The 23358-nt window shown below is 40.2% G+C and overlaps 2 protein-coding genes across 2 annotated transcripts in view; one reads left to right on the top strand and one right to left on the bottom strand.

Annotated features, from left to right (window-relative positions):
* LOC117282399 (zinc finger and SCAN domain-containing protein 5B-like) overlaps positions 1-11830 on the bottom strand; it is a 16570-nt gene extending 4740 nt beyond the window's left edge. The window contains exons 1-6 of the mRNA XM_033751827.1: positions 11647-11830; positions 11251-11476; positions 10906-11123; positions 7657-8118; positions 4451-4516; positions 1215-1458 (exon numbers count right to left, since the gene is read on the bottom strand). Coding sequence (XP_033607718.1) covers positions 1215-1458; positions 4451-4516; positions 7657-8118; positions 10906-11022 — 889 coding nt within the window. The 5' untranslated portion in view covers positions 11023-11123; positions 11251-11476; positions 11647-11830. The remainder of the gene's footprint in view (positions 1-1214; positions 1459-4450; positions 4517-7656; positions 8119-10905; positions 11124-11250; positions 11477-11646) is intronic.
* Positions 11831-18957: 7127 nt separating this feature from the next.
* The window catches only part of LOC111865426 (TELO2-interacting protein 2), a 16133-nt gene continuing 11732 nt past the window's right edge, over positions 18958-23358 (top strand). The window contains exons 1-3 of the mRNA XM_023853453.2: positions 18958-19895; positions 20282-20404; positions 21478-21645. Coding sequence (XP_023709221.1) covers positions 19344-19895; positions 20282-20404; positions 21478-21645 — 843 coding nt within the window. The 5' untranslated portion in view covers positions 18958-19343. The remainder of the gene's footprint in view (positions 19896-20281; positions 20405-21477; positions 21646-23358) is intronic.

Consider the following 23358-nt stretch of genomic DNA (forward strand, 5'->3'; position numbering starts at 1 on the left):
ATCTTTTACATATATGTAGAAAATTCTCTTGTCTTTCAGATTCTTTTTAGTTCATATTTCTATGTTGCATAGAACGGAAAATATGTATTTTTTTCTCAAGGTTTGCAAAGATCATCAATTGGGGCGATTTAAATTCCGGCCGTACAGGGGCTACCGACAATTTAAATGTCCGGCCGTAAAAGGTTAATTAAGGGTATGAACAACTTATGCATTGTTTAACACCATGAGAGATGCTCCTCTGGCGAGATACCATCCTGGGACCGTCTAGTTGTAATTCGGCTATTGTCCTCCTTAGGCTTAGGGCGTCACTATTGTCCCTAACGTCGCCTATTTGCTCCTAGTGTCACAAACCCATGAAATGACCTTGTGCGGGACCGGTCAGGAGGGTCTTGGGTTCCCTGCTCGTGTGCCTTGAAGACCTAAAAAAGTTGATGGGCTTCTCGAAAAATACGAATGTAGGACAGATGCCAGGCTTGACCCTTGGCTTTCTCTTTTTATTTTCTCGTTTTTTAAAGCCAACTGGGGGACTTGTAAAAAGAGAAAAAGAAGTCGGTTATAGGGGGTGGAGGAGGATGGCTGTTGAAATGTAGACAGAGAACAGAGAAGTTTTTGACAGTAGGGGTAGTGAGTAGGATGGATGGAGCAGCGAGCTTGGAGGACAATGTAAATATTGATCACTGAATGAAACTCGAAATTATGACTTCAATACACAATACACAGTGTATTCTGGAGAGCCCTGAATTATTAACCCCGAAGTGTGTTCCACTCCCATATCCGAAGCAGCCATATCCCTGGGATAAAGAAGTCAAGTTCGAGCGAAAGTCGTGGCAGCTGTACGTCGGCGGACGGCTACATTACTTTTATGAACGTGGCTGTTAAAGAGGACTAGTTTCTGTTCTCAGAACTAATGAATGTAAATTGTGACATGTTCCACTTCCGACGGCTTTGGTAGCCAGTAAGGATTTATGGAAATGAAAATAAAGATACAAGATACACGAAAATGGCCATTCACCACTATGTATGTGTTCATGTTTCTTCAGATGACCTTGCTGACTGAATGACTTATTATACACGTCACGGCAAAATAGCCATATGCATGCGTTGATGTTTCTTCAGATTACTCTGATCACCGAATGACTTATTACATACATAACAGCAAAATGGCCGATCCCCACTGTGTATGCGTTGATGTTTCTTCAGATTACTCTGATCACTGAATGACTTATCACAGACATCACAGCAAAATGGCCGGTCCCCACTATGTATGCGTTGGTGTGTCTTCAGATGACCCTGCTGAGTGAATGACTTACTACACAGGTCACAGCAGAATGGCCGCTCCCCACTGTGTATGCGCTGATGTTTCTTCAGATTACTCTGACCACTGAAAGACTTATTACACACACAACACCAATATGGCCGCTGCTCACCATGTGCAGGCTGAACTTCATTCACAATACTCTGCAAAATGAGAGAAAGTAACATGAAAGTTCTGCTATCAAGAGAAATAATTTTGGATCCCAAGGACATTTAGAAAATTATCAGGTTGAAAACACAAATAGGTTCGCTTCTTTGGAAAAATTAGTCAGGCAATGGTGTAGATTACAGCTTGGCAAACATTAGAGAGAACACCAAAATTTCAGCCAAAGTGAGTTTAGGATATTACAAAATAAGCCATGGCTCAACAAATGATGCTCAGACTATTAGATAAAAGGAAACAAGACAAACTACAGTAGTCACACGATCCAAGCACAATAAATGGGGATAATCTGAACAACGTAAGACGTGAAACCAGCAGGCATTTCAGGAATAGAGAGAGGTAATATCTGAAAGACAAAATTCATGAGCTTGCAATGAACAGTAAGAAGAACAATAGAGACCAGTATAGAGGAATAAATAAATTTAAGAAGGATTACCCACCTAGAACTAAGTTAGTAAAGGATGAGAATGGTGATATGCTTGTAGCTGCGTGAAGATGAAATTGCTGTTGCAAAGTTAAAAAAAAAACATAAATCACCCAGGTAATGATCAAATTCCGGCAGAACTGAATCAAGCTGGAGGTGAAATGTCATATTGCTTTGAATATAAGACACCCTAGAATTTAAGACACATCCAATTTTTAAATCAGGGTTTTAGGAAAAAATTAGGTGTATTTACTTAACACTTTGCGGACCGTGCAAGCATTAATACGTTTTTCGCTTTTAAACGTGGTGGACCGGTCGCGTATTAATATGTTTTTAGAACATGATAAGTTGCAACATACTATACATCGCTCTGACGCCACCCAGCTTGCGCGTAGCTGCCTGCAGCTGTGTGATAAGCCTCTGGAATGTTTGCTGACTAATCAGTTATGTGATCTAGCTGTAACTGAATGCCCCTGCAAAGGAAAATAAATGCCTTTATTTCTTCAAGCTGTACATAGCAAGCTGTCAGTGAGTAGTGCAATATGCGAACATATAATCCTGGGAAACTCACAAAGTGTGGCCTACTTGTTCGTGTAGTTACTGAAGGCACTTCAGGCTATACTGGAAATTTAGAATTTTATTCTGGTGAAGGAAAGAAATTACAAGAAACTATTCTTTCCGTTTTGGAACCCTATCTTGATCAAAATTACCATGTCTATCAAGACAATTATTAGTGTGGCAACTGCAGAACACTTACTTGCGAGAAAAGTAAGTGTCTGTGGAAGAATTAGAGTGAACAGAGGCCTCACTCCAGATCTGAAAGAGGGATGTAAATCCCTGAAACGTGGTGAAACCACATTCAGGAGGAAAGGGGATATTCTTCTTCAGTCCTGGATGGATAGTCGTATTGTGAATATGATTTCCACATTTCACAATTCGAGCATGGTTGATGTTCAAAGGAGACATGGATAGGTAAAGAAGCCTGTTTGTATTTCCGAGTATAATATGTTCATGAAGGGAGCTAACAGAGTTGATCAGTACTTGGCCTATTATTCTCTTCCTCAGAAAACAGTAAAGTGGACAAAGAAAGTTGCCTTGTAGCTTATAAATTGTGCCATTTTCAATTCATTTTTGTTTTCAAAAAGCTAAGCCCTCATTCAAAATTGAAATACAGGACATTTCTGCTGAATGTGGCAAAAGCCTGGGCTACAGACCACACGGAAACATACCCTCATGAAAATTGTGAAGAGTGAACATTCCAAGAGGAAGCATCCTTCTAGGCAATGCCATGTTTGTGCAGCTCACAAAAAAAGGACTATGACTGTCTTCATTTCCAAGCGTGTAATGCCACTTCACAAAGGGGAATGTATCCAGAAATATCACACTCTCAAGCACAAGTGTTCTCAAAAAATTTTAGTTCATAAAATTAATTAGGAGATTTTATATTAATTTTTAAAGTGAACAGTGCACAAGTTAGGGTAGTAGGTAGAAAAATGCCGGTCCCCAGGGTGATTAAAATATTTAAATCACCAGTCTGCAAAGTGTTAAAACTCATCAATAACAAAACATTTATAACACATTTAAAGTGAAAAGCAATGGAAAATATGGCAGAATGAAATGGAAATTAAAAAATTCACTATATGCATATTCCTTTCCATCTTTTTTATTTAATCAGACAGTTTGTCCAATGATACTTTAGCCGCACTTTCATTTTCTGAAGATTCACCTTTGCCACTTTGTTCATTGTCATCCCATGGAATGTCATCTCGCGTTCCATCTTCCACATTAAACAGGATATTAAAAACGATTTTAGAATATTGACTGGGACCTCTTTCCAAGTTTTTGATATCCACTCCACTATTACTGATGCTGCTGTTCTTTTTATTATGTCACTAGGCATCAATATATGACTGTTTTTATTCAGCCAGCCATCATAGTGTTCACGTAAAAGATTCCTGATTGGCTTGTTAAATGATACATCAAGTGGTTGTAACTGACTTCTCATGCCATTAGGAATTATCACTAGATCAGTGTTTTTGTTCCTTAACCTATTTCTGATTCTATTGGAGAGATGGGCATGAAATGCATCCATTGCAAGCATACTCCGTACCTTCGATAACATACCAGCACAATGTTCCCATACACACCCAAACCAGACTTCCATTAACTTTCATATCATGCATACATTTTCTCTGGCCCAAACTATTATATCTTCGCAAAAATTTTCTTTTGGCACTGCCTTTCACAGCATGATAGTAACATGTAACTTTTTGTATCCTGTGGTTTTCACTGCCACTTGTTTTCTCCCTTCGAAATCAAATTGTGAGGCATGTAAAAAAAACTAGTTTTGTCTGCAATGCCGATCTGGCTTGAAGCATACTTATTCCTTCGGTATAGTCCAGTAACAAAACTCTCTTCAGAACCCAGCGTGGATCACACGAGTGATATGAAGCCCATGTCTGACAGTATAACTGCTTCAGGAACCACAGTACATTGTGATGTCATGAACATACAATAATGTTGACAAAACATGGAGCAGCCACACTTACCATCCTATTCATGATGACTGCAAACAAGGTCTCCCTTAAAGCTGACCCTTGCAGCACTCCATTTCCCTGAAGATAACATGCAGATGAAACACTGCCAATGTGAACATAGGGGATATAGTATGAAATAAAAGCTGTAACCAATCTCTAAGATTCTGCTGGTAGAGGATATTCTTTCATTCACATGTGAACTGTTTCACTCAAAGAGCAACTTCCTGGGCTGCAGCAATTCTAGCCTCAGTGGCATTATCTGACGACTGTCTCCCAAGGGAAAATGAAGATCCTATTTGTTGCAGATTCCTTGCTGCGTTATCCTTGCATCTTCAACCCAACAGTTCTTACAAACATGCTATGTTTAATTATGAAAGGTTATTTTACAAATTTTATGAAGCATTTCATCTGTTATAACTTACATTGATATTTAAGTAATAAAAACCATCAGGTATAAATATCATGTAGTTTTTATACACTTATTTATTAGCTAAAATGTGCCTTACATGTGTCAGTCCTGTAGGGCAACCATGAGAGGCTCACTTGTTAGAGATGAGGTTGCTTGTAATATTTACATAATATTTCAAACCCTCAGTAACTGAGAGTGCACTGAGTTGTTTGCTTACGTATAATTGCCGATAATGTGCATAATTTTGCAAATATTCTGGTTTCTATTTGTGTTCCTTTTTTCCTATCTACATTCTGTGCAGAACATAACTGGTATATCATTGGTTTATAGTCTTCAAATAAAACATGGTGTAATTAGTTTCCTTTAGCCTATGTTTGAGGAGGACGACACTGAATTTACTGTAAATTTTAAGCAGCCTCCGTAGTCTAGAGGTAACGTTCCCACCTCATGACTCGTGGTAGCGGGTTCAAACCCGGTGGAGGTCATGGAATTTTTAAGGGCGGAAAAATTCAGGGAACAAGTCCTCCAGGGGGACTTTAAGCTGTGGGTCCCGTGTCGTAGCTTTACGGCATGTAAAAGAACCTCGTATCTCCAAAGGAGGTCACTGAGCCAAATTCAAGGACATTTCCCGCCCAACAGTAGTCTCTAACGCTTCTGATAGATGGGGGAAGCATTACAGATACCGCTAAGCCAGTATAGGCTGAACTCGCTGGCTCGGTCGGGACTGATGGTACGCACCAATATCGGTAGGGTATAGAGACTGGTAGAATATCAAAGCGGGAAGCACAATGGACCAATACTGGTCTAAGTGCATGGGGAAACCCACCCTCTCCAATAACTAACTAACTAACTAACTAACTACGGTAAATTTTTAATAACTGGCATTCATTGCTATAGTGTGCTGTGCTGGTAATGTGGCTGTGTCTGGGGTGGAACTGGAAAGAAGATGTATAGTTTTTTTGTTGTTGAAATGTTTCATTTTTGGTCCGTTACACTATCAATCACAAAGTTAATAGAAAGTCCGTCGAGTGTAACAATTTGTAGGTCACTTCTTTATCACTTCTGCCTTACATGTTTCGGTTTGACACAACCATCATCAGAGGCACTTACTACAATTATGAAAACACAGTACACTGTGTACACAACACACAGCACATAGGAAACATCTAACCATAAGCCATACAACCTCAAGCTGACATCTCCCATCTTCGGGATGAATTAACAAGGAGGAGCTTAGCATTTTACATCAAATGTTTTAAATATTTTAAAATTAGCGTTTTAACTTAAAAACAGTTTCGGATGGAAAGTGAGAATTGATAGTGTACTCAACTATCCTAGCAAGTGTTGTGCTTTTACACGTCAACATATTGTAGCAGTGTCCACACAACAAACATAACTGTGAACATCATAAACAACGACAGTGTTTTCATAATTGTAGTAAGTGCCTCTGATGATGGTTGTGTCAAACCGAAACATGTAAGGCAGAAGTGATAAAGAAGTGACCTACAAATTGTTACACTCGACGGACTTTCTATTAACTTTGTGAAGATGTATAGTGTTTAATATACAGTTATGTGTAAAAAGGTACAGTTATCCTTGTCATCAGGCCGTAGAGGCCCAAAGGGTGAGATGTCAAGGCTCCCGCATATTCGAGACAATTGGTTCACAGATGGTGGCAAAGTTGTCAGCCTTACCTTCTGGCTGCCCTTTACTACCAGGAAGATTCTTGGCACTCATTTCTGTTAGAGGCTGAGTTGAGCCCAGGGCCATAATGTGGCTGGAAGGATTAGGTCAAATAAAAAATCCAACAACCTTATTCTGAAACAAGCCTGCAACCTTCCAGCTTGTTGCACAGTGACTCAACCAATTACGTACTCCTTATAGTTAGGTGTATGTGCATTATCCTGTCTGACTACTGTACTGAACAGATTTCTTTTGTTTCTGTTTTTCACATATATAAATAGATTTAGCTTTCTACATTGCATAGGCACATGCAGAAATTTTCTTTGATTAATAGCCCCTTTTTTTTGTGTGTTTCATTAAATCCATTCATTTTTTATCTCACCATACTGGTGTCTATATTTCAGAACATGGACTGCCAATGCCGACTCCTCCCTACTGTTTGTTGTACTTTGTATGTGTTTCTTGTATCTAATCTTTAGTGACTGTCCTGTCTGTCCAATACAAAATTATATAAAATCTGCCAGTGTAATGAGAACCAAGTCACCTGAAGGCAGGAGAGGGAACTTCCAAAGTGTAAGGTATGTTAAATGTACTTCAAACAATTGGAAATCCGAAATGTCCTACATAGCCTATGTAATCCGACAACCAATGTCATCAATGTTTAGAGAATCATTATTTATCCTGTCACAGATCCTGGACTCCATGAAAACTCCCATTATACAGATACAAACTGCATCAAAGTTACAAGAGCAATAAATAAGATGTTCAATAAATAGATCCTGGGAACCCTAGGATGTAGCACCAAACCAAACCTTACTGAATTCAATGGACAATGAAAATGTGAAAGAATTTTGCTGGTGGAATATTTATCTGAAGCATTCTTCAGTTTACGTAATATTTAATTTAATTTATATTAGGTCTGCTCGAAAGAAAATGAGAACAGTACACTACATTCAACAAACTGCATTCATCTAGAGATATTGCAGAAAAAGCTCTTCAGAAACCACTCAACATAGTGGAGCTGTTTCATGTTTAAAGACAAGTGGAGATAAGAAAGACAGCTGGCACTCCTGCACATTTGTGGTACTTGCCTAAAAGTGGACATACCAGTGAATTTACAGCTCACCTCAGGTTCAGGCTTTATTTTCACAAATGCGGTTGACATGGGAACCTTTTCCCCTTCTGCATCTGAGAGTTCCTCAGCAGGTTCAGCCTTTATTTTCTGAAATGGTATTGGCATAGGAGGCTCTTCCACTTCTGCATCTGGGACTTCAGCAAGTTCAGCCTTTATTTTCTGAAATGGTATTGGCATAGGAGGCTCTTCCACTTCTGCATCTGGGACTTCAGCAAGTTCAGCCTTTATTTTCTGAAATGGTATCAGCATAGGAGACTCTTCAATTTCTGTGTCTGGGACTTCCTCTGCAGTTTCAGCCTTTATTTTCACAAATGTCGTTGTCACAGAAGTCCCTTCCCCTTCTGCATCTGACACTTCCTCAGCTTTTATGTTCATGGTGTGATTCGCATCATGCATTGTTGGGCATGTCTCTCCACATGGACTATGCATAACTTTCTCTAAAGTTGTATAATTCTGCAAAGCAACATATCTTTATTAATCATGACTGTAAAACCCCATTACATGAAACACGATACATTCTATAAAATCACCTTTACAATTGTTCCTGTCTTAACACAACAACCATCAAACACTCACTCACGCTTCACCATGCAATGAGTTTATGGGTCTCATATTCCATCGCGCTCCATGTTTCGGCTCTTAAAGCCACCATCAGGTGGTACCACTTAATGAATATTTTTAAACTATTGAATTGTGCTCTATATATAGTCTCACATAATTTAAATGCTTATTACTATATGTATCTGGTTTCCTATTCAGTTAATATATTCAGTCCTGTATCTGAAATTAGTTTAAGTAATATACAAAATATGTATCAAGACTGGAGTGAAAAAGTCTTACATTTAAAAAAATGCTTAAAGACATATATATGAAAAAATTAAAAATCATGAAATATGTCTTTAAGCATTTTCAATACATATTTCATACACGACTTAAACTAATCTCAGATACATCCAGTAATAAGCACTTAAATTATATGAGACCATATACACAGCACAATTCAACAGTTTAAAAAGTTCCTTAACCCTTTTACTGCTAGTATGTTAAGTAACTCTCAGTACCCTCTGTGCTGAATTATTTTTGAATAAATCTTTTATAAATAATTTAAGTGCAAAGTATGAAAATTTGTGATAAAATGTAACTAATCTTACCTCAGACAGGGAACAGGCATTAGAAGTTGCAAAAAATGTTGAATTATTCAGTATTTTTTACAGGGGAAAGTCGATTTAAATCAGGGTTGTCCAAGATGGCCAAAAAAGTACATAATTCACTATCCTAGTCTTATCACTATGTCACATGTTGACCAAAGTCCACAACGTTATTTAAAAATATTACAAAAAGCACCGTGCACTATAGGAAGCAATTTTTACTAGCCCTGTGAAATACTCACGTCACATGACCATGGAGCACGTGCCTCGCTGTGCAGATGCAACTTTTTACATTTCTTAAGCTAGAGGGCAGAAGAATGCAGCCACTGAAATGAATGTTTCATTATGTTCCCTATAGATGACTCTGTGCAGCCGCCAAGTTTGAATGAGATTGGTGCAAAGAAACCTGAGATTTGAAACTCTTAAAGTCGGAATACGGGTTTCGTCAATCACAGCAAGGATGCCATGTTTTTCATTCCATCCATACTTCGTAACCAAACATATTGTAGGTTTCATTATTGGGTGGATTAATAATACAAATCACATGTTTGAACAAGGTGAAGTGTGAGCGAGCATCTGATGGGTGTTGTGCTGAGACAACAATTGTAAAGGCGATTTTATAGAATAACACAAGATGCATTCCTGGAAGATCACAATAAATTCTTGTTGCTATGATGTGACAGTCCATACCTGTTACAGTTCTCTGTGGATGCTATGGGCCTCTTTAGTCATTTTGGAAGGGTGACTGGTTTAATGACAAGGCTGATTTATTAGCATGTTATGACTTGTTTTTCATATCTGGACAGAAAACAATTGCCTTGTTTTCTTTACATTCAGTTGGATGACTGGAAGAGGACGTCACCACAGAAGGTAAGTCTGTAGTTTTCTGAAGATGTGAATTTTCTTTTGTTGACATGCATAGCTGTCATAAAGTGTCTTCGGAAGAGTGTAACTGGACCCTAAACTAGAGAAAATAACTGCTCTCACATGTGGGGTTCTGAGTTCTATATCTTGGGAACTCTCTTATTCTCAAAGGTCATTATGTGATTGGCTTATCCTGATACCATGACGTTTTTGGTTAGTTAAAATCAGCCAATAAGAAATGAATTCTTGTCTGGGAGAGAGGCCGTCAATTCAAATCCTTCTTGGGGGAGTGACACTCCCGCAGGAGACCAATCTTCAAAAAACTTGGTGTTTCAAATTAATTGGAGGCAAATGTCATTGGGCTGCACTCCTATATTTCTCTAAATTCATCAGTCCTTCACTTTGAACCGCTAAAATATGATAATATTAAAGGGCCACATTACTCTGTGCTTGCAAAGGAGGTTGTAATATTTCGCTTCTGAATAAATAGTCTGTGAACAGTGGAAGCTGTGTTGTTGATTTGGAGCAGTGGACTGACTTCAAATGTGCAGTTTCTGGTTGCCTCAGTTATTGCCGCAACATGATTCTGATAGAAGTCAAGTGGTCTACTGAAACCAGCACATAAGTACAAAGAAAGGGGAATGGTAATAATGGTTGGTTTTCAATATACACAACTCAAAACAGCTGTTTTCTACATTTCTTCTCTACAGCTTTCAAAATCATTCGAAACTATGAAGTCTATGGTGCAGGAACCTTCCTGTGAAACTAATGGTCCTTATGCCAGTACAGAAAATATCTGCTTGTTATGGTACCTAAAAGTTCACTACTATGTTCACATGTACCAATCACAGGTTTGTATCCTGAGTCAACCAAACGCGGTCTGAACTACCCCAGATATTGTTTTTAAAATTTGTCTTAATAGTATCTTTACATCTGCACCTAGGTCTCTCAAGTGGTCTCTCTCTTTCAGGTTTTCTGTCCAAATCTTTGTATGCACTTCTCATTCTCATGTTGTGTGCTGCATAACCTACCCATACCAATCTCCTTGAATTCATCACTATTACAATATACCAAACTGTTATAAAATATACAACGATCTACTAAAAAACCCTCACCAAATGCATTATAAAAACTATCACAAATTCATCATAAAATATTTTGTTTCTTTTTGCCAAGAGAATTGACTGATAATAACAGAATTCTTCTCTATGCACACAACCACACTCACCATGCTTTCTCTAACAGATGGAAATATTTCTTCAGCTCTCCGCAGCATAATTCTTGGCACTCCTGTTACAGGAGAATGCAAAATCTTTTGTAATCCTGAAACTTGTTTATTACACATGTTCTGCGGGTTCCAAAGGAATTCGCTTATAATAATCCTAGTAGCACAGATTCTTTTATCAGCAAGTGTACCAGTATCCAACTGGGAATAGTTGCCTAAATCTGTAAAGAAACAAACGAATTACGATTGCCTATGAACGCATTCTGATGTGAGATTTTATGTTCTCACAGCAGAGAACATGAAGCTTACTGTCTTACGGGCTGCTGGGTAGTCTTAAGAGATTATTACCTACGTTTCAGACAGCTGGTTCACCTGTTCTGAAGAAACGTGCTGCTTCCAAAACGGCGGTAAGAGATTACATGGTGTTACATCCTTGAAACAGTGCACCTTTTCTGCATATTTACACCGTGAAGCCCCAAAGGTATATTCACTATACATTTTTATTTATATAGATATTTTGACTTCAACCAATTCAGTCTCCCTAGATCACCAGGACTCGCGATTTCCATGTCAGCTGGATTTAAACATGCAACAGGTGAGAAAGGCCATGAACTGCAAAAATGTGCAATCTAGCATAAACATACCACCCTGAAAGGGCGATGGAGAAGAATCCCAGTCAGAATTGGCACTTGCGAAATAATACCACGAACCCAAACCGTGTTTGCTTCTAATAATTTGTCAAACCTTATAAAAATCAAATATTTTTCGAGGGCTGGTAATAATTTCCTACAGAACACTCTGATTAGGTACAAAAACATGCACATTACACCACCAAACTACCAATACATCCGCAACGCATCACACCATCCATTTATACGTATCATTTCTGTCCACTGGGGAGCAGCACCAGAAACATGACTAGCATGACGTGAGCATGACCGAGAAGACCGTGAATGACGAGCTAATCACACGCGGTCCACGCGGTTGACTGGTGAGTTAGTGAGCAGATACCACAAACCGCCTAATTTAACTGTGGCAAAGCGGTTGGTTTTAGTCTGCAGGAACGGCAAAAGCGAAATCTAATAATCTTGCAAGTGACAATTCAGCTTCGAGACTGTAGTTTTCAGGACCTGCATTTGGTTCCAGCACATGTGCCGTAAGTGTACTGGTAGGCGTAATCTACACGTGTTTTATATTTTAAATAAGGTGACTTGTACTTTCGTAAGTGTACTGGCAGGCCCAACCTACAAGAACTGTGATATATCGTAAGTACGTTTGCTTTGTACTTTAGTGTGTCGGTAAGCTTAACCAACAATAAGCGTGTTATTTATATCGTAAGTATTTGTATTTTTCGTAAGTGTACCTGTAGGCCCAACCTACAAGAAGTGTGCTATTTTATAGCCTAAGTAGTGTTGTATCAGTGTTCTTTGTGTGTTGTTAACACGATAGTGCCAGTACATACGTTCTTGATAACCAGACCTGTTAGGTTTTTAATGCATTCGTTTGTTAGTACTGAATTGTAAGTTACATAAGGGGTAATAATGGCCACAAGAGGTAATGATTTGTCAGGTCAGGTAAGTGTTGGGCTTGCTAGCGGAAGCTTTGCCAGGAGACAGGGTGCGAGGACAGTGGCCCACGGTTTCATTTGGTGTGTGCTGGCACAAATAGTGATTTTATCATATTGCCTTGGTACTGCAATTTCTAAGTGTAAGCCATGCTAATAAAGAAACAAGAGGAGACTATCTTGAGTTTGAACAGGGAGCTTGAACTTGCAAGAACTGAGAATAGCCTCTTGAAAGGGGAATTAAATTTAATTGATAATTTTCCTGAAGAATTCAGGACTGTCCAACTACCAAAGAAAACCTAAAAAAGTTCCTTTTCCATTATCTGTGCTGGAGCCTCAAACTGATGGTGACTCTGTAGATCAGCCTATGTTAGAGGCAAAGCAAAAGCATAAGGTACATGTGTTGGGTAGTAGCCATAAGGGGTATCAGGCAGAGGCTCCAGAATACAATGGGGAATGCTGTGACTAGCATGTTCAAGCCCTATGTTGATCTGAGCAGTGTCACAGGAGATACTGGAAATTTGTGTAAAGACTTTAGTAAAGATGACCAGGTAGTTATAGTTGGGGGGGGGGCAGTTTGGATATGAACCTCAGTTGCCAAACTGAGAAAGATATAAGTGACAGTGCCCAGAAAACCAGGTACACCAGTGAGAGGTTTGTTGGTCTTCTCTGGTGACATGACAAGCCATGGGTTAACAGGTGACCCCAAAACAGAGGTTACGACCAAGAACTACTTCGCCCCCTCAGGGCGGTAACAGTGGAAACGGACACTTCTGGTGCTGAAGCCACTTCACTGAAGGAGGAAGCTCCAGTTAAAGCAGGTAGGTCTCCCCCGATAATACTAACGTCCACAACCAATCTTATTCAGTTTCAAAACAACTGAAAAATGTGGTCAAAGGCAACTTTGAGTTCCGTAATACCAGAAACGGGACCAAAGTGATCACTAAAACCATGGCGGATTTCAAAGCCATCAAGTCTCACCTATCCAACAATAAACTTTCCTATTATACCTTCTTTCCGAAGTCCCAAAAACCCATTAAGGCTGTAATCCATCACCTCCCTCACAACACCCCTGCGGAGGATATTTCGGATGGACTGGTGACCTTGGGATTTGATGTGGTTAGCATTAAACAGATGACAACCACCCAAGGGTCTCCTTCAGGAGAAAGGTTAACAAGAAACCTTCCACTCTTCCTTATCACCCTACCCCGGACGGCAAAATCTCAAGAAATATTCCATCTACAAAGCCTTTGCCACATTTCCATCCGGGTTGAGGCATATAGAGCACAGAGTGGCCTTACGCAGTGTCACAACTGCCAACAGTTTGGCCACGTCTGGGCTAATTGTAAACAACCTCCCTGTTGCATGTGGTGCGGGGGTGGCCGCCTGCACAAAGAGTGTCCAGAAAAAGAGAACGCTGCCTCCACTCCAGTTTGTTGCAATTTCCAGTTGAAGGAGGGAGATAGGCCACATCCCGCCAAATATCGGAGCTGCAGACACGCGAAGGAGGAGCTGCAGAGGAAGAAATCGCAGAGGGCACCCAAAACCACAACGGGAATAGTGTTGTCCTCGAATATCGTTACCTCTGGAGTCTCCTTCGCGGCGGTGCTCCGAGGCAGCACATCACAGGAGCAGCGACCTCAGACTCGCCAAATTCCAGTGGCAGTTCCACCAGCAGCCATGAAACCGAGCGTCCCGGTCCCTGTACAGGAACAACAAATAGGTCAGTCAGTTCGGGCTCCAATTGTGAACAGTCAGCCCCTCCACAATATGTTGAGAGTTGTGACTGTAGTATAGAAGATTATGACAGAGTTCAGTGGTGCTGTGTCAGAGGAAGAGAAAATATTGGCAATCACAAAGACTGTATTATACCTAATGAACCAAAATGGCCACTAGAATTCATAGGCCTCTCAAAATCATAGCATTTAATGCGAACGGCATTGGGAGGCAGCGCTATGAGCTCAGTAAACAGCTGCAAGACCTACACGTAGATGTGGCCCTGTTTTCAGAGACACATCTGAAACCTCATGAGAGGTTCTTTATTCCAAATTACCACTTTTATAGAATCGACCGCCACTCGGGCAGAAAAGGCGGAACTGCCGTTGCAGTAAGAAAAGGCATTCCCCATAACCATGTAGACCTACCACCCCTTGATTCAGTAGAAGCAACAGGGGTCTGCATACCAATTGGTAATAGTGAAGTACTGCTTGCAGCTGCTTATAAATCTCCAGGCAGAGCCTGGAGTGATGCTGACATCGATGAGCTCTTAAGCTTTAGACGTAAGACTATTTTGGCAAGTAGCGGCCTCCGTAGTCTAGGGGTAACGTTCCCACCTCATGACTCAAGGTACGCGGGTTCAAACCCGGCGGAAAATTTCAGGGAACAAGTCCTCTGGGAGGGACTTTAAGCCGTGGGTCCCGTGTCGTAGATTTACGGCACGTTAAAGATCCTCATGTCTCTAGGAGACAAGTAGTTTCCAATGCCTCCGGTAGACGGGGAAGTTATCGGGTACCAATGCCAGTAGAGGGCCGACCTCGCTGGCACAAAGGGGAGAATTATCGGGTACCACTGACAGTAGAGGACCGAACTTGCTGACAGAAAGGGGAGATAGCGGGCACCAGTATCGGTAGGGTATGGAGACAGTAGAAATTAAAGGGGGACGTACAATAGACTATTAGTCGCGGTGCATGGGGAAACCCACCCCCTCTACACTGAATAACTGAATAATTTTGGCAGGTGATCTGAACGCTAAGCACCCATTTTGGAATAGCAGAGTTTCAAACCCCTCAGGCTTCAAACTCATTGATTGATTTGATAAGAGCGATTTTGAAATCTCAACGCCACAGTGCCCCACTCATTATTCCCCTGCGGGAAATGGTGACATGTTAGACATTGTGGTTCACAAATATATCAGAGTGTCAGATGTCATCGTCTCTGATATTCTGGATTCAGATCACCTACAAATAGTACTCTACATACTGGATCACGTTCAAATTAGGAATATTTCGGAACCCATTGAAAAATTTACAGATTGGGAGTGGTTTCAGAGCCTCGCTTCTGAAGTAATATTACCTAAACTAGAAATTAAGTCAGGGGTAGAAGCTGATAAAGCGGCACACGACTTTGCAGCCTCTATTGCTTCGGCATATAGATTGTCGACAAATAAAATTACACTTTCGGACATAAACAACGATCTTCCTGGTCTAGATCGTTTGATAAAATATAAACAGAGGCTACGAAAATTGTGGCAAGAAACCAGGGATCCAGCGTGTAAAACGGCAATCAATTGGGTCACCAAATCAATCAGGCGAATGACCCATAAAAAGGCACTTGAACGGTGGGAAACATAAATAGGTAATGCTGAAGTTACACCTCAGAGTATATGGCCCATTTCGAAATCTCTCCTTAAGAGAGACGGACCAAGGGCACAAACTGCTATTCATGGTTCTTCTGGCATTAAATTTCATCCTTCTGAAAAAGCCAATGAAATTGCCGACTGTTTGGAAATTCAGTTCACGCCACATGACCTGTGCGACGAAAACCATGAACTGCGGGTGGAGGCTAGAGTTCAAGCTCTGCTGGAAGCCGTAGATGACTATCCCCCTCTAAGGATCAGACCATGTGACATTCAGGAATTAATAAAATCCCTGAAATTAAAAAAGGCCTGTGGAATTGACAGCATCACAAATGAATGCCACAGGCACCTTCCAACACGACCATTGGTTCACCTAACCCATTTATTCAATCATTGTTCCCGGTTCTCTTTTTCCAAATACTTGGAAGGAAGCAAAAATAATAACTTTACCTAAACCCGGTAAAGACCCGAAATTTCCTCAGAATTTACGTCCGATCAGCCTCCTGTCCAAGACAGGAAAACTGTTCGAAAAAGTAATTTTGAAATCCCTCCGTAAACATATTGAAGAAAGAGGCCTGCTCAACACAAGCCAGTTTGGTTTTCGTGCACGTCACAGCACGACATTGCAATGTATGAGTCTGGCGGACCACGTGACCCTTAATTTCAACAATAAAATGTCTACGGCTGCAGTGTTCTTGGACATCGAAAAAGCCTTTGATACCACGTGGCACTCAGTATTCCTGTATAAGTAATCAAAATTGGAATTCTCTAACTGTTTGACGAAACTTATTGGGTCCTTTCTTTCTCAGCATACATTCAGGGTCTCGGTTGAAGGCGAAATGTCAACTCCAAGGGAAATGCAAACAGGGGTGCCACAAAGTTCTGTCCTTTCCCCTACTCTTTTCAACTTGTATATAAATGATGCCCTCCAAACTCATGGTGTTCACCTGGCCCTCTTTGTGGCCGACACTTGTCTATATGCGTCAGATGGCAAGGAGGGTTTTATTATTAGAAAACTCCAGAGCGGTCTCAGCTCATTGGAGACCTGGTGTGAGCGCTGGAATATAAAAATGAATGAAGATAAGACTCGGGGAGTTTACTTCTCTCGTGGGTATCGACCGCCTGAGTCTTGTCTTACTCTTAATGGACGAAATATTCCATTTGTAAATAGTGCAAAATATCTAGGTGTAATCTTCGATAGGAGAGTTACATGGAGATTCCACATAGAAATGATCGAAGCCAAGGCCTTCAGAACATTCATTAGAGTATATTCCCTATTCAAAAGTGAGCGATTGAGCGCTAACATTAAATTGACCCTCCACAAAGCTCTTATTAGATCCATAATGACTTATTCTAGTGCCGCCTGGGAGTTTGCGGCAGACACCCATCTAGTGAAATTGCAGCGCCTGCAAAACAAGGTTCTCCGCACCATTGGCAATTTTCCAAGGGGCACACCGGTCCGCGATTTGCACATGGCATTAAAAATCCCATACGTATATGACTATATAACAAAATTATCCAGGCAACAAGCAGAAGTCATACAAAATCATGAAAATGAGAATGTTCACATTATTGGTCAAGGTGAAGCCTGACATAGAAAGTATAAGAGGCTTAAACTTGGCGGCGGTCAGGCATACGACCATTCAAGTGACTAGTCTGCCGTGGTAGCAAATAATACTATAAATAGAGCATAATCTGCTGTGCCGAGCCTGGATTGACAGAGGCATCGTATATATTGTACATAGAAATAGGAATTAAGACTAGAATTAAATTGTAAATATATGTCAATACCCCCTCGTTGGTGTCTCCACCTTGTCGTGGGGAGGGGGTTTGAGTGTGCCAAGGACCCTGAGAGCTATACCAGCGGTAGCGTAGCTACTGGCAGGGTCTCCCTTGCTGGACAGGTCAAAGGGTAGGCATCAGACGAAGAGAGACACCAAAAACTGATGCCGGAAGCAGCGTCATCAGCAGCGACTTGAAGCACAGAGCAAATGATGCTTGAGATGGTTCAAGTTCGTATAGCAAGAGGCGTGACCAGAGTGGTTTGAATGGCTGTTGTACTGCGATGTGGAAAGCAAATGGAAAAACTACCACATTATCACTTTTCCTGGAAAGTCTCTTTCCAAAAACAGAAGATCGCATTAAGTGGAGAAACTGTTTTGGAAGAGGCTGTGGACCTGTCGTCTGACAGATTACCGATGAATGAATGAATATGTCAATACTGACAATGGACTGACTAAGACTGACAAATGACAGACCCGACCTCTCGTCAGAGAGGGCGCCCAAAATTGACAGGACAGCAACTTTCACAAAGAAGAAAACATCTGGTCATGAGCCCCAGCTGGTTCTCGACACCAAGACAGACAGACTGACTGACCGTCAGTTGCAACATGACTTTGACTTTGACTTTGACTTTCGCAATCGTTCAGTGACCACATCAGCCAGTCAGCCTCCAGCGACCAGGCAACTGACGTAGTTGCCGCAAGCCTCCAGAGACCAGGCAGCGAATGGAGCTCCCGAAACTCCAGCAACCGGCTGAGGCAGCCGTTTCTACCGGCGCGCGCAGCACTGCATCACCGTCCAGATGGTCCAGACCGGTCCAGACAGGCTAGCTGAGCGGCCGTAAGACTCTGCCTACTACGGAGGAGCAAGAATCTGCTGGTACACTCGCGGTGGAACGAACAATGAGGGCGAATCAGTGAGAATAGGCAAATAGCAAGCGTGTGTGGTGAACATTAATAACGACCCCACACTACATACTTGTATACTAGACATAAGCTCTTGATATGATGGGATTACTTGTTAAGAAAGATTCTTAGTAAAGCCGTGCAATAGCTCAAGCGGTTAGTCGCTGGCTTCCCACCGCGGCGGCCCGGGGTTCGATCCCGGGTCTGGTCAAGTGGGATTTGTGGTGGACAAAGTGGCGCTGGGGCAGGTTTTCTCCGAGTACTTCGGTTCCCCTGCCAATCTTCATTCCACCGAATTCTCCATCATCATAATCACCCGGGGCAGGTTACAATATGCCAATCAGTGGCCGCCGTGCCGAGTGGACCCAGTTGGACTCTACCCCCCCTCCCACCCAGCGAAAATATTCTTGGTAGGAATGTGTATTATTCTTAGTTTTTTGCACGGAAGAAAGCCAATCAGAAATTAAATATATATTTATCTCTTCTAACCAGTTTGTCGTCCATTAACAGAGTTGCCGGTTTTCATATTCAAAATAGTGCTGCAGATAATAAGGAACGATAAGGAAGAACAACAGTCGCTTCGTTGGCTGTTTTTCATATTTTCCCTTCAAACATTTGTCACGCTTGGTAGGAATTCAGGTTCATGGTAAACATACTACTATAGTCTCTGACTTTCTATCATGTTGACCAGCCTGATTATTTAAACATGGCGGACAGTGAAGAAATGGTTAATCTTGAAAAGTGCAACATTTCATAATTCAGTACTATTATTTGTAAATACCGCACAATTATATTGTTATAATATATATTTTTTTTTTCAGTTTATGTTAGCAATATGGGTGACACTGTGCTGTTTGAAACATTGGAATTTGTTAGAAAAGATGGTAATGAAATTCCCAAACAAATATGGGAACATGTTGAAAATGAAGTCCTTAAAACATATGTTCCCCAAATGACAATAGGTATCGAAAGGCCCTGCGAAGAGTCGGATTATAAGAAATATCTGTTAAGCATTGGAAGCAGGTTGAAGAGTCTGGCACTCATACTCGAGCAAATTGCGGAAAACTTGAGTTGTGAAGAATCTCACACTAGTAAAGGGATTAGTAAGAATTGTGCTGTGTACTTACTTTTACTCTGCGGCGAACACATGGTTGCCGATAAGTGGACTACAGAGGAAACAATTAAGTATTCTGGAGAAATAATTAGCCACCTTTGTAAACTGTGGCAGTGCAAAACCATATTACAGCTGTTGATAGATGATGAATCTAAACGTGTAGGGCTTTTTTCAGCAGCACTTTTGTATTTACGTCCGAAACTGCTGAAGAACACTTGGAAAACTTATCCAGCGGCAGTTTCTTGTTACCAGTGGCTTTTGTTTCAGATCAAGGTAAATGAACGATATATGTTAGTATTTTCCATTTTTGTGTATGCTAGGTTCTGATTTCCACAGCCAGACACTGGACTGAAATAAATAAATGATCAGCAGATACATATAAAATATTTTACAGAGAACTTGACTTTATACAGTAAGGTCACCTGTAGCTTCAGTATTAAGAACTACACCAGGTAACATTTGAGAAGTATGTTTTACTCTATGCAATATTATGATTATGTTTACAGTTAATCTTGTAGTAATAGAGAACAAACCAATGGATTAATTAGTTCTCAGAAAGCTCAGTCATTCAGGTTTTGGGTGCCTGAAATACCATATTAATGAATTATACTGCATTTACTATTTAGTGAATTAATTTTTAGCATTATGTTATTTTGTAGAGTCCTCATCTGAGCCCACACCTGAGCAGTGTACTTCCAACCGCCCTCATTATCCTTGATGATTTTGTTCTGGAGAACAGGATATGTGGAATTAAATGCCTCAACCATATAACTGACAATGTCGTAAGTTCTGCATTTGAACTTCATCACAGATGAGAAATACTGCTACATCGGCAACCAATTAGTAGTTTTCCCTTTAGTAGATGATTGTAATCTTGGACTGTTTGCTTATTGTTTGCGTTACTTGGCTACATAGGTAAAACATTGCGATATGCGAGGAGCCTGAATAACATAGTTGGTATAGTGACTGGCTATGGGATGGACGACCAAGGGATCAGAGTTCAAGTCCCAGTAGGGTCAGGAATTTTCACTTCTTCAAATCGCCCAGGCTGGCTCTGAGGTCTGCCCAACCTCCTATCCAAATGGGTACTGGGGGCTCTTTCCCAGGGGGTAAAGCAGCCGGGGTGTGAAGCTGACCACTTGCATCCAGCTAGTGCAGATGTCAAGAAAATGTGGATCTATACAATTACTCCCCCATACGCCTTTATGGTATAGTACTTAATTAATTAAGCACAGGGACAACATTACATTTACCTATGGCAATATAAAATATTGTCTCACTGTTGATCCTCATGTGGCATGAGGGTTGTGCAGTTCATTTCTATTTTAAACCTAAATTTACTTATCTTTTTGGTGGTATGTTATAAAGTATAGGGATGAGTGGGACTAGCTCTCCAACATTAGAACCCAGAGATTCTTCCATCCCAACCATGGATACAGTAGTTAGTAAAGCTTCGCTGTGAGCTGGTGTAGTGGTATTGCTCTAATCTTTCATTCATGAGGTGCTCAGTTTGAACAGGGACACCAGCACTCCTAACTGAGCTGTTTTATGGTTTTCCTTAGTCCATTCACGAAAATGCCAAAACAGTTCTTTGATTAGGCCATGACAACATACAAATGAGTTCCTGCTCATCATCCTACCACTTGATGCTAAATAGTCTGAGATGATAATGATGTAAAATATGACAAAAAAGAAGATGTACAGCTTGTCATAATTTCCTTGGTTTGGCTATCCCAATAAACTATTAAGTTCTGCCAAAATGTTGGTAACTGCTTAGCAGACTATACAGTGTCACTGCAGAGTGCTTTGAAAATCCTTGAATTTTATGTACAGCAGAGTTGCTTACTATGCACAGACACGAACAGAGCTGGGCTGGAATGGATATGGAGATGTCATCTATAAAGCCTTGGAGCCAATACTATACCAGCGAGAGGCAGTCATTGTTCAACCCCTTGTCTCATGTCTCATCACTGTGCTTGGCAAGGTGGAAGGTGGCTACATTAGGGATGAACCCAACTATAAGGTGAGGGAAGAGCATGTACATAGTGCATTAGCTTGTGTGATTAACTTCACAGTACAGAATATTTGTGAGCAGTCGATAATTATTCAGCTAGACAAAGTCCCTAGTATGGAACATAGATATTCAGTCACCTCAGGCGCTTGCCATTAGTTCTAATCATCAATGCAGTTCAATCAAGTTCACATTTTCACAAACTCTTTCTGTAAGTTAAATTTTAATATTATTATGCCATGTGCATTTCATGTTTATCCCATTCATTGAATCATTCTTGTTTTAGGCCTATGATAATGAATGGTTACTTTCGTGACATTTGTTTACTCCTTAAAAGCATCAGATGGTCACTTAGTAATGCTCATACAAGTCAGTATTGAGAAGCCTATTACAACACATGTAACAATATAAATGATTATTTTGTTCATAGAAATAGTTACCTTCCTCTTAGACTGTGATATTGAAACAGTGGTGTGATTTTATAAAAGGTTATCAACTCTGTCCAGTGTGCTTAATCTTTCTTCAATTTAACCTTTTACAATATTGCTAGTGTGATGGACCAGGATGAACCAAAAGTTGATAATATTTTATATTATTGCTAGTGTGATGGACCAGGATTTACCAAAAGTTGGTAACCATTTATATTATTGCTAGTGCGACAGACCAATATGAACCAAAAGTTCATAACCTTTTATATTATTGCTAGTGTGACAGACCATGATGAATCAAAAGTTGATAACATTTATATTATTGCTAGTGTAACAGACCATGATGAACCAAAAGTTGATAACATTTATATTATTGCTAGTGTGATAGACCAGGATGAACCAAAAGTTGATAACCTTTTACAATATTGCTAGTGTGACGGGCCAGGATGAACCAAAAGTTGATAATCTTTTATATTATTGCTAGTGTGACAGACCAGTATGAACCAAAAGTTCATAACCTTTTTTTTTATAATATTGCTAGTGTGACAGACCATGATGAACCAAAAGTTGATAACATTTATATTATTGCTAGTGTGATAGACCATGATGAACTAAAAGTTGATAACATTTATATTATTGCTAGTGTAACAGACCATGATGAACCAAAAGTTGATAACATTTATATTNGTGATTTTATAAAAGGTTATCAACTCTGTCCAGTGTGCTTAATCTTTCTTCAATTTAACCTTTTACAATATTGCTAGTGTGATGGACCAGGATGAACCAAAAGTTGATAATATTTTATATTATTGCTAGTGTGATGGACCAGGATTTACCAAAAGTTGGTAACCATTTATATTATTGCTAGTGCGACAGACCAATATGAACCAAAAGTTCATAACCTTTTATATTATTGCTAGTGTGACAGACCATGATGAATCAAAAGTTGATAACATTTATATTATTGCTAGTGTAACAGACCATGATGAACCAAAAGTTGATAACATTTATATTATTGCTAGTGTGATGACCAGGATGAACCAAAAGTTGATAACCTTTTATATTATTGCTAGTGTGATGGACCAAGATGAAACAAAAGTTGATAACCTTTTATATTATTGGTAGTGTGAAGGACCAGGATGAACCAAAGTTGATGACCTTTTACAATATTGCTAGTGTGACAGACTAGGATGCACCAATAGTTGATAACATTTTATAATACTGCTAGTGTGATGGACCAGGATGATCAAAATCAGAACTGATGATTTTTTATAAATACTGTAAGTTTTGGCTTTAA

The sequence above is a fragment of the Cryptotermes secundus genome, unplaced genomic scaffold (genome assembly GCF_002891405.2).
Source record: "Cryptotermes secundus unplaced genomic scaffold, Csec_1.0 scaffold343, whole genome shotgun sequence".
In the NCBI taxonomy this organism is placed as follows: Eukaryota; Metazoa; Arthropoda; class Insecta; order Blattodea; family Kalotermitidae; genus Cryptotermes; species Cryptotermes secundus.